General features: G+C 43.2%; 1 protein-coding gene across 1 annotated transcript in view; it reads left to right on the top strand.

Moving 5' to 3' along the window:
- B3GALNT2 (beta-1,3-N-acetylgalactosaminyltransferase 2) overlaps positions 1-19,400 on the top strand; it is a 59,756-nt gene that overhangs the window by 23,920 nt on the left and 16,436 nt on the right. Inside the window, exons 4-5 of the mRNA XM_082720741.1 lie at positions 776-969; positions 9,220-9,315. Of these exons, the coding sequence (XP_082576867.1) occupies positions 776-969; positions 9,220-9,315 (290 nt within the window). The remainder of the gene's footprint in view (positions 1-775; positions 970-9,219; positions 9,316-19,400) is intronic.

The raw sequence follows: 19,400 nt of genomic DNA, 5'->3' as shown, positions 1-19,400 counted from the left end.
CAGTCCTGATTCATTTACAGTAATTGAAAACATTATTTGTAAAGGACTGTTTTTGGCTTCGATTTAGGAAGCTGTGGGGAGTGGAAAGAGTACTGAGTTTGAAGTTCATAAACCTGGGGTTGATTCCTGCCTCTGCCACTTTCCGTGACCTCAGGCAAGTTACTTAACATCACCAGGCCTCAGTATCTTTACATGTGAGGTCAGATAATGCCACGACCACTCAGTGTAGTTGTGAAATTGTAAATGTGATGGGGCATGGCACACAGTATGTGGTCAGAAATGCTACTCTGATGTGCTTCTCTTTTATCAGTATTATATAGTATTTATCGGTATTATGTAGAAATTTTCAGTGTTATTGGAAGTGATTTCAAGGACTTTTGTCCTGTGACATCACAAGTATTTTAAATTGCCCAACAAGAAGAAGGGTCTTTGGAATTTGCAGAGCAAGACTAAATTTTCTCATTATTTTTCACTGCATTAGGTACTGTTTTAATATCCCTATTTATCGAAACTTTCCTAATAGATTATTCCTCTATGGCATTTAGACATACATATGCACACGTGTACATACAAAAACTTATTAAAGTAGTTTTGATAATTAAATATTTTATCTAGATGTAGCTAAAAATTTCATTCTTAAATTTCAAAATTAACTTATTTTTTTCCTAGAAGCAGCCATATTTCTGAAGAATTTCCTTAATTGCTGCCATTTGTGAAAGAATTGTAAGATTTTATTTGTTTGGTTATGTAAAACTCTTTCTTATGATTTCCTTAGTTTTGAACCAGGAAATTGAGGCTTTCAGTCTTTCTGAAGACACTTCATCAGGAATTTCTGAGGACCGAGTTGTCAGCGTGAGCTTCCGAGTTCTCTACCCCATCGTTATTACCAGTCTTGGGGTGTTTTATGATGCCAGTGATGTGGGTTTCCAGAGGAACATCACGGTCAAGCTTTATCAGGCAGAACAAGAGGTAATGCTTTGTTTTGTACAAGGTTTTCCCCATTTTTCTTTTTAAAAAATACCAGCTTTTTCCTCATGGCATATAGTAGACTGGAAGACTATATAATTACATCTGGTTGGAAGATTTCCACTTTTCTTCCCTTACTGATTGGATACAGTATAGCATAATAAAGTAATATGCTGGTTAGGGCACAGAATACCAGTGAAAAATAATGTGTTATATCTAGAAAAGAAAAGGTTGGGGCAGATTAGAAATTCCCAACCTAAAATCCCCTAAAGCCTAAGGAATAACAAAAGTTGATAATGAATGCGGAAACTTTGGGACTCTGAGGTATAAGCAAGTATTAGTGTCTCTTCGTTCCAACCCTGAAAGTCTGTCTCTATAATACAAGACTAACAGCTACTTCAAATGTCTTTTGTAATAAAGATGTTGAGGGACTCAAAGTTTAAAACAACTGGGGTTACTCTCTTCCTGGTATGTAGGGTAATCTGATTTATTCATGGAGTACATCTGAAGGAGTATATTAGGAAGGAATTGTATTTGAAGAGATCCATTTGTAGAAATCTTGGAGGAATTATACAGTGAATGCCCATGTAGCCACCTAATTTTTACAGTAGTTAACATTTTGCTATATTTCAGGGCACCTGGGTGACTCAGTCAGTTAAGCGTCTGCCTTCAACCCAGGTCATGATCCTGGAGTTTCAGGATCCAGCTCCACCTCGGGGTCCCTACTCAGCTGGGAGTCTGCCTTTCTCTCTGCCCCTCACCCTGTTCATGCTCTCCCTTTCTCTTTCAAATAAATAAAATCTTAAAAAAAAAAAAAAAGTTTGCTGTATTTGCTTTATCATATATAAAGTTGTTCAATGATCTATCTTCTTATTTTTCCTGACTGTATTTCAGAGTCAGTTTCAGGCATCCTGACACTTTGTCCCTAAGTACTTCCACATGCATATCATTAACTAGACTTTTTTTTTTTTTTTCCATTAACTGGGCTTTAATATTTGTGTTTTTTTTTTAATTTATGCACAGTGAAATGTACATTAGGTCAGTTATTTTTTTTTTAAGTTTTTATTTATTTAAGTAATCTCTACACCCACTGTGGGGCTCGAACTCATGGTCCTGAGATCAAGAGTCACATGTTTTTCTGACTGAGCCAGCCAGCACCCCCTTGGTTAATTTAAACTGCATAAAGCTGTGTAACCCAAACCCAAACCCCTATCGCCCTGTCCCACTTTTGAGAGGTGGCCACTCTTCCCTTTTTTTTTTTTTGCTCTGTTATCATAAACTGGTTTTGCTTGTTTGTGATATTTCATATGTAAATAGAATCATAAAGTACTCCCCTCTGTAAGGCGTCGTTCACTCAACATGTTTTTGTAGCTCATCCATGTGCTTGTATGTATTCATGATTTTTCCCTTTTCTTTCTTTTTTTTTTTTTTTTAAAGTAAGCTTTTTACCAAATGTGGGGCTTGAACTCACAACCCTGAGATCAAGAGGACATACTCTACCCACTGTGCCAGCCAGGTGCCCTATCCCTTTTCCTCTTTTTAATTGCTAAGCTGTATTCCAGCAACATGTTTATCCATTTTCCAGTTGCTGGGCATATAGAATGTTTCCAGGTTCTTCTCCTTTATTCTGTTAGTGGGATGAATTAACATCTGTTGATTCTGAAATGTTAAATCAACCTCCTCTTCTCTTGGTCATGATGTATTGATGTATTATTCTTTTTTTTTTTAAAGATTTTAATTTATTTATTTGCCAGAGAGAGAGCACAAGCAGCAGGAGCCCCAGGTGGAAGGAGAGAGAGAAGCAGGCACCCCCATGAGCAAGGAGCCTGATGTGGGACTCAATCCTAGGACCTCAGGATCATGATCTGAGCTGAAGGCAGATGCTTAATGGACTGAGAGACCCAAGCACCCCTCTTTTTTAATAGATATAGATATATAGATAAGTAGAAGGAAAGAAAGAAATTGTGTTTCCTGAGGACAGCATATAGTTGGGTCTTCCTTTTGATCTAGTCTGAGAATCTCTTCTACCTTTTAAATGGAGTGTTTATCCATTTACATTTAATGCAGTTATTAAACTGTTTTTGATTTTGCTCTTTATTCTACGATTTTCTGTTTCTGGTCCTCTTTCCTACCTTTTTTGGGTTTGAGTATTTTTTAGAATTCCATTTCAGTTTCTCTGTTGTCCTATCAGCTACAGCTCTTTGCACTCCTCTTTTTTATGTGTAGTTGACAGAAAGATTACAGTGTACATCCTATATTGTCATTTTTCTTAAAATTAATGTACGCATTCATGTAAAATATAAGACGAGTATAGTGTTATAACTTGTGCTTTAAATAGCTAAACATGTATTAAAGTAATCTAGAGGATCATCTTTTATATTTGCCCACACATTTACATTTCTAGTGCCCCTCATCCCTTCCTGAGTATTCAGGTTTTCTGAATGTGCAAGTTTACTGTAATGAATTTGATTCGTTTTCCTTTTTCTGAAAATGTTTTTATTTTGTCTTTATTCTGTCTCCCTCTCTCCCCTCCCCCTGTTTTCTTCTGGAGTATTTTCTGGATATAGAAAGTCTGGGTTGACTTCTTTTCTTTTCAGTATTTTAAAGATGCCGTTTTAATATTTTCTGACCTTCATTGTTTCTGGTGAGAAGCCAACTATCCTTCATATTGTTGTCCCTATGTATGGTATGTGTAAGTGGTGTTTTCGTCTGTTTGTCCTTGCTGCCTTTAAGATTTTCTCTTTATATTTGTTTGTTTGTTTGTTCTAAAGATTTTATTTATTCACTTGACAGAGAAAGACAGGGAGAGAGGGAACACGAGCAGGGGGAGTGGGAGAGGGAGAAGCAGGCTTCCCATTGAGCAGGGAGCCTGATGTGGGGCTCGATCCCAGGACCCTGAGATCATGATCTGAGCCAAAGTCAGAGAATTAACCCACTGAGCTACCCACGTGCCCCTTTGTATTTGGTTTTAAGCAGTTTGGTTGTGTTGTACCTTGGGTGTGGTTTATTCTTTCTGGCTGTGCTGCTCAGGGTTTGGCAACTTTCTTCTATCTGTAAATCTGTTTTTTACCAAATTTGAGAAACTTTCAGCTATTATTTCTTCAAAAAATTTTCCTCAGGCCCATTTTCTCCACTCTTTCTGGGATTCCAATTACCTGCATGTTAGACCTTTTGCCATTGTTCCACAGATCATGAGGCTGTGTCCATTTTTTAAAAATTCTTTCTGTTTTTCAGATTTGATAATTCCTTCCATCTGGGTTCATATTGACAGACTCTTTTGCATCTCAGATCTGCTGTTGAACTTCACTGATGAGTGTATTTTAGATATTGTACTTCACAGTTCTTGCATGTCCCTTTAATTCTCTTTTGTAGTTTTATTTCTCTAAAATTTCCTGAGCTCATTCATTTTGAACATATTTTCTTTACAGGTTTGACCTTAGATGTAATAATGACTTTAAAATCCTATCTGTTTAGTTTAATATTTGAATCATGTTGAGTTCTGTCTTTATTGATTATTGTCTTTTTTCTTGGGTATTGATTGGTTTGTCTTATATTAAGTACTTTGGATTGTATCCTAGATATTGTGAATAATTCATCACAGGATCTCTGGATCTATTATATTCCTTGAAGAGTATTGATTTTTGTTTTGTTTTGTCTTAGCAGGCAGTTAAATTGGCTAGCAGAGACTATTTTTGAGAGGGAGAGAGAGCACACAAGCGGAGAACAGCAGGCAGAGGGAGAGTCTGAAGAAGCAGGCTCCCCGCTGAGCAAGGAGCCCTATGTGGGGCTCCATCCCAGGACCCTGGGATCATGACCTGAGCCAAAGGCGGATGCTTAACCTACTGAACCAACCAGGCATCCCTCCTTTTGATCCATTTAATTGTCTTAGTATATGTTGCATTTTTTTTTTTTAACCATTCCTAATGTTTGAATTATCAGTGAAGAGGCTTGGCCCAGACAGTATTTTGATAATGTTGATTTATCTTTTAGTTGCCATATTGTTAGCCAAGAAGTTAATCTTTGTGCTCAAGGAAGGCCTATTCTAAGGTGGATGCTAATAGGTTGGCAGGTACTCAAAATACAAAAGGTATTACCACTGTATGGCCAAGAACTGGTGTTAATGAAAGAAATATGCATAATCCGCTAAAACCCCACAATCCTAAAATTCTGTGTGGTCTTCATAGCTTTAACTGAAGTTTCTCCTGTAATAAGGTGGCCTATAAGAATATGCATGAGAGAAGTAGGAAATGCTCTTGCCTGAAACAAACTGGGAAGGACTCAAAGAAAACAGTACAGACATACCTCCGAGATACTGTGGGTTCGCTTCCAGACCACCACCAGAAAGCAAATGTCACAGGAAAGCAAGTCAAATGAACTTTTTGCTTGGTGCACCTGTAAGTTGTGTTTACACTTTACTATCGTCTATTACACGTGCCATAGTATTAATATTAATGCAAATGTCAAAAAAACAAGGCACATACCTTAATTTAAAAATACTTTATTGGGGGGCCCTGGGTGGCTCAGTTGGTTAAGCGACTGCCTTCGGCTCAGGTCATGATCCTAAAGTCCCAGGATCTAATCCCACACTGGGCTCCCTGCTCAGCAGGGAGTCTCCTTTTCCCCCTGACCCTCCCCCTGCCCTTGTCTCTCTTTCTCTCTCATTCTCTTTCAAATAAATAAATAATAAAATCTGAAAATAATAATACTTTATTGGGGCACTGGGTGGCTCAGTTGTTAAGCATCTGCCTTTAGCTCAGGTCATGATCCCAGGGTCCTGAGATCAAGCCCGCATCTGAGCAGGGAGCCTGCTTCTCCCTCTCCTCCCTGCTTGTGCTCTCTCTTGCTATCTCTGTGTGTCTCTCTCTCAAGTAAATAAATAAAATCTTTTTAAAAAATAAAAATACTTTATTCCTAAAAAATGCTCACCATCATCTGACCTTTAGCATGTCATGATTTTTTTGCTGGTGGAGGGTCTTACTTTGATGTCCGTTGGTGCCGACTGACCATGGTAGCAGCTGCTGAAGGCTTGGGTGGCCAGGGCCATTTCTTAAAATAAGACAGTGTGAAGGGTGCCTCACTGGCTGACTCTTCCTTTCACAAATGATTTCTCTGTAGCACATGATGCTGCTCAATAGTGTTCTCTCCGAATTAGAACTTCTTTCAGAATTGGGGTCCACTTCGCAAACCCTGCAGCCGCTGTATCAGCTATGTTCGTGCCGCATCCTAAATCCTTTGTCATTCCAGTGGTTTCATGGAGTCTTCACCCAGAGTCGCTTCCATCCCAGGAAACCACTTTGGTTGCTCACCCATAAGAAGCCAGTTCTTTTCCATGAAAGTTTCATCATGAGATCACGGCCATATGGCCACATCCTCGGGCTTCACTTCTAATTCTAGTTTTCTTGCTATTTCCACCACATCTGCAGTGACTTGAGCCTGTCAGAGTTCTCCATGAGGTCTGGAATCGGCTCCTTCCAGGTTCTGTTCATGTCGGTATTGGGCCTCTTCCCGGGACTCATGAATGTTGTCTATGGCACCTACAATGGTGAATCCTTTCAGGACACTTTGGGTTTACTTTGCCCAGATCCATCCGAGGAGTCTGTGGCAGTCTTACAAAAGGTATTACTTAAATAAAAAGACTTGAAGGTCGAAATGACTCCTTGATCCATGGGCTGCGGAACGGATGCGGTGTTAGCAGGCGTGGAAGCAACACTCATCTCGTATGTCTCTGTCAGGGCTCCTGGGTGATCAGGTACATTGTCACTGAGTAGTCATGTTTTGAAAGAAATATTTTCTTTCTGACAATGGTCTCAGCAGTGGGTTTAAAATATCCAGAAACCACGCATAAACGGATGCAAGGGTTTGTAGTTGCATTCATAGGGCACAGGCAGAGTGGATTTAGCATAATTCTTAGGGGTCCTGGGATTTGCAGAACAGCAGATGAGCGCGCACCCTCAAGTCACCAGCTGCATGAGCCCCAGCAAGAGAGTCGGCCTGTCCTTTGAGGCTTCGAAGCCAGGCGTTGACTTCTCTCTAGCTAGGAAAGTTGCAAGTCGGTCTCCTTCTGGCAGAAGGCTGCTTTGTCTACACACTGATAATCTGTCTGTCAGTATAGCCACCTTCCTGAATGATCTCTGCTCCGTCTCCTGGAGAACTTGCTGTGGCTTCTCCATCAGCACCTTCGGCCTCACCTGGCACTTTGAGGTTATGGAGACATTTTCCATCCTTACGCCTCTGCACCCACCTCTGCCGGCTTCCGGCTCTTCTCCCGCAGCTTCCTCGCCTCTCTCAGCCTTCATGGAATTGAAGGAATTGAAGTCAGAGCCTTCCTCTGGATTGGGCTTTGACTTAAGGCGATGGTATGGCTGGTTTTGCCCTCTGTCCAGATGACGACTCTGTATCTGCAAGAAGGGTGTTCCACTTCACATGTTCCCTGGAGAGGCCCTTAGAGTTTCCCTCAGGAACTTTTCCTTTGTGTTCGCAAAGAAGAACGAGAGGCCCAGCTTTCAGCCTATCTCTGCTTTCAACTTGCCTTCTTCATTAAGCTCTATCACACTAGCTTTGTGTGTGTATGTGTGTGTGTGTGTTAACTTGGCTTGTATTATAATTTATTTAACTCTTAGGTTTATATCCTTTAAGTTTTTTTGAAATTTAAATTTAATTAATTAGGATATAATGTATTTTTTGTTTCAGGGATACAGGCCTGTGACTCATCAATCTTACATATACCCAGTGCTCATTATAACATATACCCTCCCCAATGTCCATCACCCTGTTACCCCAACCTCCCACCTCCTTCCCTCCAGCAGTCCTCAGTTTGTTTCCTAAGATTAAGAGTCTCTTATGGTGTGTCTCCCTCTCTGGTTTCATGTTGTTTTATTTTTTCCCTGTTTTCCCCTATGAGCCTTTGCCTTGTTTCTCAAATTCCTCATGTCAGTGAGATCATATGATAATTGTCTTTCTCTGATTGACTTATTTTGCTTGGTATACTACCCTCTCATTCCATCCATGTCATTGCAAATGGCAAGATTTCATTTTTTTTTTTTTAAGATTTTTATTTATTTATTTGACAGAGGTCACAGGTAGACAGAGGCAGGCACAGAGAAAGGAGGAAGCAGGCTCCCTGCTGAGCAGAGAGCCTGATGTGGGACTCAATCCCAGGACCCTGAGATCATGACCTGAGCTGAAGGCAGAGGTTTTAACCCACTGAGCCACCCAGGTGCCCCAGCAAGATTTCATTTTTGATGGCTGCATAATATTCCATTGTATATATCCCCCACATCTTCTTTCTCCATTCATCTGTCAGTGGACATCTGGGCTCTTCCCATCGTTTGACTATTGTGGACCACACTAGCTTCTGATTTAGAGTGAGAGACAGGCACCTCTTCCTTTCACTTGAACACTTATTGTAGAGGTATTAAGTGGCTGAATTTCAATATTGTGTCTCAGGGAATAGGGGAGGCCCAAGGAGAGGGAGCGGGGTGAGGAAGTGCTGGTCAGTGGGTTTATCAGGTAACTTTGCCATCTTATTTGGGAGCAGTTCGTGGCTCCCCCACAATTAAAGCAGTATCACAGATCACCAAAGCGCAAACACAGTAATAATGGAAAAATGTGAAATACACAAGAATGACCAAAATGTGACACAGAGACACAAAGTGAGCAAATGCTGTCAGAAGAATGGCGTCTCTGGACTCGTTCACTGCGGGGTTGCCACAGATTGTAAAAAACACTGTGCAAAGCGCCTTAGAGCCAAGTGCCGTTAACGAGGAGTACCTAGAGACACAGTGGGAATCAGCCTTCTTTTATGTTCCTTTTTTGTGTCTGTGCCATTTTTTTCTTGTAAAGGTTCTTTCTGAATGGGGGTAGGGGGGCTCCTGCAGTACCTTTGTTCTGTGTAAAGATGTGATCTTTCAGTTTCTTCTTAACCTTTGGGATTAAGCCTAATAATTCATCTTGACTTAACACCTCATGCTTCCCCTAATGCTCCTCATTTCAAGGTGGGCTTTTTTTTTAAGGTTATGTGGATTTTATTTCATGTTTTAGAACTTTAGGACAGATTTTGTTACCTTAAATAACTACATAATAACTGACTGTGCTGGAAAACAGGATGGTGTCTCAGCATCAGGAGATGCATAATAACCCTGGTTGGGGCCATCGAGGATTAAGCTGCCCAAGACAGAAAATACTGGAAAACTTGCCGCATACACAGTGTCTAACGCAAAATCTTACTTTTTGACCTCCCACCCCCGTTTGCAGGAGGCTCTCTTCGTGGCCCGTTTCAGCCCCCCGAGCTGCGGCGTGCAGGTGAACAGGTTGTGGTACAAGCCCGTGGAGCAGTTCATCCTACCCGAGGTACGGGGTGGAGGGGCAGGGCCGTGGGGCCGCACGGCCACCACAGGCCTGGCACTGTGCTCTCGAGGCCGCCGGTTGACACTTCGTTGTGCCGGCGCAGCCCTTTAGGACGCTGGGTGAGGCCACCGGCTCTGTGCCCAGATGACGAAGCGTAGCACCCGGTACCGTCCCTTCCCTCGGCTCCGGGACATCTCAGCTGTCCCCACAGCGCCCCTTTGGACAGGCACTGCCCGGCTCACTCAGTGGACTGAGAACCACATGACGGTTCTAGTGACGAAGAATGGTTATAAGTACAGAGTTATGGAAGTCAAGTAACTCGAGTTACTGGAGTTTGAGTAACTCGGCCATTTACTTATCTAGAGGGCCCAGGTGGTTGGTGCAGGTGGGATAATTGCAGAGACGGGCCACATTTCCAAGACAAATAAAACTTCTCAAGGTTGTGGAACATGTCAGAAAACACAGCTGTCCTGTTCTAGGTCCTTCTAGGTCCAGTCTTGAGTAAATGGGTCCTAGAGATCCTCTCCCCTACCTGCCAGGTGGCCACATCAGCCTGTGGTTAAGCCGTAGGGTGGTTTCTGAGCATCGAGTGGTGGGCGAGAAAGGATTACCCAGCCATGCGGCTCGGCCTCTCCAGGCCGGTCTAGTCTAGTCTGAGTACATTCCTCAGGCTTTGGAACCACATAGGGGTCAGTTTCCCAAGCATCTCTGGGAGCCACCATAGATCACCTGTGGAGTTTGTCCTGCAACATCAAAGCTGAGCTAAAACATGGAAACCAGACCTGAGACCAGCTCTACTGATAAAACGAGAAACATTTTCCTGCCACGGGTGTCATGGGTTCTGTTTGCCTTACACAACGCATCTCATCATGTGCTGTGGGTCTTTGGCGTTCAGTACAAGTAGTTGAAACTATGTATGTCAGCTCTGTAGATGCGAACGGCATCTCCTTCATTTCACTTGTACATGGACTTCTGCTCAAAAAACATTTATTTTTTTAAAGATCATATTTATTTATTTATTTATTTGAGAGAGAGAGAGAGAGAACACAGGCAAACACATGAGCGGGGGAGGGGGCAGAGTATGTCCCAGCAAAAGTATTTTTACTTTTAACCAAGAGCAGTAGTTTAGCTAAGTCGTGTTCCCTCAGTGTTGGATCTCAGGTTTTGAAGGAAGCCAGAAAATGTTTGAGAAATTAGTGTGTGCCAAGCACTGGGGCTCTGTGAGGACACAGTGAGAGATCCCTGCCCTGAGAGCAGCTGCCGTCCTGGAGAGGAGCTGGCCCCCAGCCGGTACTTAGCTGACCTCATGCCAGGCACGGTGGGAGCCGTTGTCCCGGATTAACTAGTACGAAGCCCCCTGAGGTTGTCCCGAATTAACTAGTACACAAACTCCCTGAGGTTGTCCCAGATTAACTAGTACACAAGCTCCCCGAGGGGGGAAGCAAGTCCTCAGTGAGCTTTCTGCTCAGAATGAGCGTGGGCAGTGCCCCAGGTTTTCTGTGGTTGCTAGAACCCTTCCCAGAGGGACAGTCCTGCTGCTCCGAGGAGCCCGGGACACTGGTGTTGTGTCAGGTGGTCTTGGAGCGGTCTGAAGGCTGGTGTAGAGTGGATTTGCCCAAAAAAGGCTTCGGGGTTGGCATGAGTAGGAAAGAGAAAAATGACGTACCAGGGAGTAAGTACGTGAGGGCATGTTTGGGAGCAGGTGTCCGAGCAGGCGGCCGTGGGTGCAGTACCAGCGGGTCCAGGCAGCCCGGGGTCGGTGTGGCTTGTGCAAGCCGTTCAGCCTCACTGCATCCATCCCTCATCCGTAAGATGGGGCTACGCCAGCCGGTTGAGAGGCTCATTCCAGGAACTAAATGATCTTCAGACCTGCAGAATGCCAGAACATGCCGCCACATAGTAAGCGTTCAGGAGATAAATGCACACTGTCCTCGTTTGTGCTGCCACTCACCGGGACTTCTGGGACCCGTTGTTCAAGAGCAGAGTCTCTCCCGCCAGGGGCACTTAGCAATGCCCAGGGACTCGCTCAGGATTACAGCTGGGTGTGCAGTGCTTTTGGCATCTAGAGGCCAACAGTGCTGCTGGACATCCTACAACACACACACAAGCCCCCACAACAAAGAATTATCTGGCTCAAAAGGTCGTGATGGCGACGTTGAGAAACTTTCAGAGGAAGGAGTCATGGTGTGGGGCGAAGAAGAAGAAAATCAGCTTTAATACCTCAGTCTAACCACAGCATTACAGAGTCTGCCTCATTGTCTTGGTCAGTCTTCTAGATCAAATTACAGATTTTTTAAAAAGATTTTATGCACAAGAGCGCCAACAGGCAGAGTGGCAGCCAGAGGGAGAGGGAGAAGCAGGCTTCCCACTGAGCAGGGACTCCCAATGCAGGGGCTCAATCCCAGGACCCTGGGATCATGACCTGAGCCAAAGGCAGAGGCTTAAGCAACTAAGCCTTCCAAGTGCCCCTAGAGGTACAAATTTTGCATTCGGCTCGGTTCATGATCCCAGGATCCTAGGATCAAGCCTCATGTCCATCTCCCTGCTCAATGGGGACTCTGCCAGCCTGCTTCTCCCTCTGGCCCTCCTCCTCCCTCGTCCTCTCTTTCTCTGTCGCTCTTTCTGTCCCTCTCCCCACTCGTGCTCTCTCCTTCTCTCTCTCAAAATGAATAAACAAAATCTTTTTTAAAAAACAGTTTGGCTAATCCACAAAAATTATTACTTTCCCTTAGAATGTCCTTATTCTTAGGAAATACATGTTAGAGTACTCAAGTGTTTAACAACCAACAAGAACAGAAAAGGACATTTATACAGACAGGAAAAGCAGATATGGCCAAATGTTAACAGCTGGTGAGTCTAGGTGATCTGGGGTTAATTTTAGCTTTTCTGTAGATTTGAAGTTTTTCAAAATAACTGGGTTGAGGCAAGGACTGGACTATGTATGTAGTAAGAGATGCTAATGATGGGACGGTAAGTGGCCATTTCGGTTAAGATATTTCATGGCTACAGCCTTGTGAGCTTTATTTCACTTGAAGCTTTAAGCTAAATTGACTTTTTATTTTTCATTACTATTGAGTAATGTTTTTTTTTTTTTTAAATGTGCCATTATTTAACAGTGACTATACCCAGGGGTGAGGAGGTAGGATTATGGATGATTTTTGTTTTCTCCTTTTTGTGCATTTTCTGAATATTCTGTAATAAATACATATTAGCTTTATAAAAACTTTTAAAAAAATTCCTTCCTTTACAGAAAAATTCTGTTTTTGTTGAAACCATGTTTAATTGTACATAGATGCTCATTTTTGCTGACTCAAGCCTAATTGGGTTTATTGGCACAGAAAAAATGATAGTGATGAATGATTTGCCTGCGTGTCATCAGCAAAGAATGACGAAGACAAACATCATTTATGCCATTTTTCAAGAGAATAGTAGACGATTTGCCTATCGTCTTACTCCCTCTGTGCCTCCCGGCCTCCCGGAGTAACATGTCAGCAGTACAGCTTGTCAAGTAAGCAAAGCTCTTGTAGTGTTTTCATCTTGTGACTCACCAAAGCATAAATCTTGGTGGGAGTCACAGATTTAAATGGAGACTGCTGTGCACATCTCTTAAAATATTTATTTCTCTAATTTTGTATTTTCCTTACTGTTGCAGTTGAAACCTGAAACTAATTTTGATTAAAAAAAAAAAAAAAAAAGACTATTTTTGTTCCCCTGAGCCACTAGAGACATCACTGTTGGCCATGTGGGTACTTGCACTGTTGGTGACAGTTGACATTCCTTAGATGTCATTTCCCCAATCCATAAAAAATATGTTAAGTGCTAAAGTAGTATATAGATTTAAGCTACTCTGTTGGTTTGGATGGGAAGTTAGAAACATGGCACAAGGGAATTAACATGTGAAAGGGCTTGCTGAGAGCAAGCTTACTGGTGAGATCATTTATGAGCTCTTTCTGTAGCCCACACCGGGCTGTTTCCTGGCTTCTGTTTTGGTTTTACGGTCTCAGCAGAGAATTGCCACAAACAAATTGTTCCTCTTCTGAAGAGATCCCTAGCTTTCTGATGACTTTGTATCGGAATGTAGAAGGCGGGCCTGTGAGAGAAGGGAGAACCAGAGCTTCAGCTGTGCTGCGGAGCAGGAGCAGGAGCAGGTACAGAAAAGGGAGGCTAGATTCAGCTCCTCCCTTCCCCGGTCACCGCTGGCTTGTGGAAGTGCAGGGAAGCACCAGGACTGTGTTGCGGGCCGATGAGTTTTTCGGGCAGTTACCCAGGTTAGTCCACAGTGTTGATGCTGTGTCATATCCCAGTCACAAAGTTACTGCAGCCGGGCACTAGCAGGAGCCACCGTGAAACAGCAGGGTCAGCTCAGTGGACAGGACAGAATGACTTGTCTTATCTTCGTACTTTCTAGATTCATAGTTTCAAGGTGAAGCATTTTTATTGGGTCATGATAGCCTTTACTTTTGGGATGGATCATCTGAAACGGCAGGCCCATGATCCCACTGCCAACTCCAGGGGACACTTTGTGTCCTTCACTTCGTTGATTGCATTTTTCTCTTAGCTTATATGATCTGCCTTCTTTTTGGTCCAGCCACATCTGGCCCAGTCTTTCTTCCCAGTGTACTTTATCATCTCCTCTCTCACTTTCCTCTTTCCTTCAGAGATTTTATTTTTAAGTGATCTCTACACCCAGCGTGGGGCTCGAACTCACAACCCTGGGATCAAGAGTCGTATGCTCCACGGACTGAGCCAGCCAGGCGCCCCTCTCAATTTCCTCTTAATCATTAGGATTTGATACCCAGGTTTCTGTTGTTTTACTCCTTCCTCAGCAATTGTATCCATTACCGCCTGTTCGGTCATGGCTCTTGAATCCAGCTACGGCTCACATTTCTCTAATGTGAATTAGAGAAATTCTAATTTCTTCTCCATACGGGTGTCCCAGGGGCTTTCTGATGCTAAGATCATCCCGTCCGTCCTCATCTCCCCTGTATTTCAGTCTTGGATAGCGGTATCTCCTTTTTCTCAGGCGCCCAAACCAGAATCGTGGGATTTACCCTCAACTCTCATATCCAGGCACTCACTAAATCCTATCAGTTCTTCCGCCTGGATGTATTTGGTACCAGTTCTCCCAAACTTTATCACTATTCAAACAGCAACCTCTTTGATCTCGGCTGTGGACACTTATAATGACACATGTTGCCAGAGGCAAGGGAAGCAGAAGCAGAAATGAACTGTTGGGACTTCATCAAGATGAAAATCTTCTGCACAGTGAAGGAAACAGTCAACAGAACTAAAAGGCAGTCCACAGAATAGGAGAAGATATTTGCAAATGATATGTCTGATAAACGGTTGGGATCTAAAATCAAATAATCCTGTTAAGTGGACCATGGGTGGAGTGGCTGGGTGGTTAAATGTTGGTAAAACGTCTGGTTGATTAAACGGTTGGTTAAACGTTGGTTAAACGTCTGCCTTCTGCTCAGGTCATGGTCCTGGCATCAGGTCGCATGTCAGGCTCCCTGCTCAGTGGGGAGTCTGCTTCCCTCCCGCCCCTTCCCCTGCTCAAGCTCTCTTTCTCTGAAGTATATAAAATTTTGAAAAGAAATGGGCAGAAGACCTGAATAGACACTTTTCCAAAGAAGACATCTGATGGCTAACAGACAGATGAAAAGACGTTCCACATCACTCACCAGCAGGAAAAACACAAATCAGAACCATGGTGAGGGGCGCCTGGGTGGTTCAGTCGGTTAAGCGACCAGCTCTTGATTTCAGCTTAGGTCATGATCTCGGAGTCTGGGGATCGAACCCCATGTTGGGCTCCGCGCTCAATGGGGAGTCTGCCTCTCTCCATCTCCTTTGGCCCCTTCCCCTGCTTGCACACGCTCACGTTCATGCTGTTAGATAAATAAATTTTTTAGAAAATGAGATACTACCTTATACCTGTCAGAATGGCTAAAATTAACAACACAAGAAAATAGGTGTTGGTGAGGATGCAGAGAAAGGAGAGACCTCCCACACTGTTGGTGGGAACACAGGCTGGTGCAGGCACTCTGGGAAACAGTGTGGCGGCTCCTCAGAAAGTTGAAAATAGAGCTACCCTATGACCCAGCAATCACACTATTGGGTCTTTACCGAAAGTTACAAAAATACAGATTCGACCGGGCACCTGTATCCCAGTATTTGTAGCAGCATTATGTCACACACACAGGAGTATTGCTCAACCATCAAAAAGAACGAAATGTTACCATTTGCAGTGGTATGTATGGAGCTAGAAATTGTAATGCCGAGTGAAAGAAGTCAAAGAACGACAAATACCTTATGATTTCACTCATACGTGGAATTTAAGAAACAAAACAGATGAACCTATGGTGGGGGAGGAGAGAAACAAACCATAGGAGACTCATAACAATAGAGAACAAACTGAGGGTTGATAGAGGGAGGTGGGTGGGGGCTGGGCTAGGTGGGTGATGGGCATTAAGAGGGGCACTAGTTGTGACAGGCACTGCGTGTTGTATGTAAGGGATGGATCACTGAATTCTGAAACCGATATTGCACTGTATGTTAACTAACTAGAATTTAAATAAATTTTTTAAAAAAATTTATTACTGTTAAAGTTTTAGAGGAATGTATACAAGGGCAGGAGGCTGTTTTGTCAGAAGAAAGACACATGATTAACCCAGAGCAGCTGCACGTTACCAAGGGTCTTGGACTTAGCTTTCAGGTTCTAGCACTGACCTTCCAGTTAGTTCGCATAGAGATGACCAGAGTCTCACTGAATGAAACTGAATAAATTCACAGAAGACCAGTTTGTAAACCAGAGTACCTATTCATTCATCTTTAATAGGTATTAGCTTATTAGATTTGAAAGTCATGACCCCTGTCTGGGAACCTCCTTACTGAGATGTCAGACACCAAAAACCCAACTCAGAGCGGCACTGGGTTTGATCCTTGGCTTTGCTTACAGGAGTGGGATGTGCTTGTTTCCAAGAGCTGGCTCGCTCGGGCACAATATGACTGGAATGGTCGGTGTCTTCCCATTCCTGCGTCTCCCTCCCACTAGACATTGCTCTGTTGCCCAGATTCCTCTCTCAGATTTCTTTCTCAACCCAGCTTTTGTATAGGAATATACTTGATCTGTTGTTTTGAGGTAGTGAGTTTACTAATTAAGCTTCAATCTCAGAGCCTTCTCAGTTATCAGAGACATTGTTCCCTTTATGCATTTAATTATTCAACTCAGAAGGCAGTCTTTTTTTCCTTTTTTTATGGAGATATAATTGACACATAACATACTCATTTCAGGTGTACAGCATAATGATTGGTTATTGCGGTATGATCACACCGAGTCTAGTTAACATCCACCACCACGGTTACATTTCTTTTCTTATGAGAACTTTTAAGATCTCCTCACTTAGCAGTTTTCAGATATACAACATTATTAACTGCTCATCATGCTGTACATTACATCTCCAGGACCTACTATTTTACAGCTGGAAATTTGCACCTTTTCACCCCCTTCTGGCAGCCACCTGTCTGATACTCGGTATGTAATAGTTCAGTGTTTCAGTTTTTGGTTTTTAGAAACATGTTGGATTCCACATATAAGTGAAGTCATACGGTGTTTGTTTTTCTCTGACTGATTTCACTTAGCATAACGACCTCAAGATCCATCCATGTTGGAAATGGCAAGGTTTCCTTCCTTTTATGGCTGTATAATATTCCTGTGTGTGTGCGTGCATGTGCACACACGCATGTGTGTGTTTGCATCACATCTTCATCCATCCATCCATCTGTGGGCATTTGGGTTGTGTCCACATCATGGCTTTTATAAACATGCTGCAGTGAACAAGGGGGCACAGGTGTCTTTTCAAGTGGGTGTTTTCATTCCCTTTGGATAAATACTCAGAAATGGAATTGCTGGATCATATGGTAGTTCTAGTTCTCAGTTTTTGAGGACCCTCCATACTATTTCCACAGTGTCTGCAATGGTTTACATTCCCACCAGCAGCACACAAGGGTTCCCTTTTCTCCGCATCTTAGTCACCATTCTGACAGGCGTGAGGTGGTCTCTCATTGTGGTTTTGATTTGCATTTCCCTGATGATGAAAGCATCTTTTCTTGTACCTGTTGGCCATCTGTGCATTGTGTTGTCTTTGAAAACATTCTTTTCAGATCCTCTGCGCATTTGATTTTTGCTGTTGAGTTGTGGGAATTCTTTATATGTCTGGGTAGTAATTCCTCGTCAGGTATATCGTTTGCAAATATTTTCTTCCATTCATAGGTTGCCTTTTCATTTTGCTGATGGTCTTCTGTGCTATGCAGCAGCTTTTTGGTTTGATGTAGTCCTCTTTGTTTATTTTTGCTTTTGTTTCTTTTGCTTTTGGTTTCAAATCCAAAAAAATCATTGCCAAGACCAGTGTCAGGGAACTTACCACCTAGGTTTTATTCTAGGAATCTTATGATGTGAGGTCTTCTGTTCGGGTCTTAAATCCATTCTGAGGTAATTTTTTGTGTATGGCATAGCGTAGTGGTCCAGGTTCTTTCCTTGCACTTGGCTGTCTGGTTTTCTCAACACCATTTGTTGCAGTGTCTGTCTTTCCCATGTATTTTCTTGCTTCCTCAGTGGTAAGTGAATTGATCATTTATGCATGGGCTTGGTGCTGGGCTCGCCCTTCTGTTCTCTTGTTCATTGTTCCAGTTTTTATGCCAATAGCGTGCTGTTTTGTTTTCAGTAGCTTTGTAATATAGTTTGAAATCAGGAAGCAGGATGCCTCCAGCTTTGTTGTTCTTCAGGTTTCTTTGGCTGTTTGGGGTCTTCTGTGTTTCTGTGCAGATTTTAGTAGCACTTGCTGTATTTCTATGAAAACCCCATTGGAATTTGGTAGAGATTACCTCGAATCTCTAGATTGCTTTGAGTAATATAGACATATTAATAATATTAATATTCCAATCTGCGAGCTTGAATATCTTTCCATATATATGTGTCTCCTTCAGCTTCTCAGAAGGCAGTCAATTTCTAGGTTAGTGCTGACTCCTCACCTGGACCTCCATAATAGTCCAGTTACCAGTCTCCTTACCCGCCTGCCTGATGCTATTCTGCTCTTGGAGCGACCGTTTAAAATGGGGGCTAGGATTGCATCACTTCTGTGCTTGCAAACAAATGTCCTGTGGGTTGGGGATGAAGGACAGACTCTGTTCCCACAGGCAGCGCTGACAGAGCCGCCTTGCACATCTCCTTTCCTCAGCCTGGGGCTTCAGCGGCACTAAACTCTCCACACTTTCCTGGGCTTGCAGTGCTCTCACGCCTGCCTTTTGAGGAGTGCTCATCCGCCTCTCCTTTTGCTGACTCAGATGCCTGCCAGACTCTGCCCTGGGCTCTCTCATCTGGAGTCCTGGCGGATCTCAGGCAGAGTGACTTTCCTCTGTCACTGACCCCAGCAGGGCATATTATGAGGATCTGAAGATAGGAGCTGTTTCACTCCTGTAAATGCTCCAGTAGCCTGTACACTGCTGCGTCGTAGACACTCAAAAGTTTAGATAACAAATGCCTCGTGTCTGGAAGATTGACCCCAAATTTATTTCCTTGTATACATATGTTTAAAAAATTTTTTTGATCATAAAAGTGTGAAAATATAGGAAAGGAATACAGATCCACTGTTGAAAACTTGACTACATATAAGAAGGTTAGAAGAATGTGACATTATCCACATGTTTCCCAGGATACTTGCTGTATTTCTCCCTAGACTTGTTTCCCTCTGTGCATGTGTCTGTAAGGATGCTGTTTTTAGGGACTCAAGGTTCAACTGGAGAGTTAAGGCTTTCCAGGGAGAGTAGAGTAATAATCTGTGCCCATTTCCAAGATAAGACAACGAGATCTTTTAAAGGGGCCCTTTACTTTCTGCTTTCCTTCTAGTGGTCTTAAAGCTCCGTTGCGCTGAGCCGAGACCCTGCACGCCACACGCGTGTCATCATTAACCCCCGGCCCAAACCCGTGAGGTGGACATCGCTTGCTCTGTGCTCGAGTTCAGGCGGTGACCCCCCACAGTGTGTCCAAGAGGCCTGCTCTCTGGAACCCTGGGGCTCCTCAAAGCACATCA

The sequence above is a fragment of the Mustela nivalis genome (genome assembly GCF_964662115.1).
Source record: "Mustela nivalis genome assembly, chromosome: 2".
Taxonomy (NCBI): Eukaryota; Metazoa; Chordata; class Mammalia; order Carnivora; family Mustelidae; genus Mustela; species Mustela nivalis.
The sequence above is the reverse complement of the archived record's forward strand: the minus strand, read 5'-3'. Positions and strand labels throughout refer to the sequence as shown.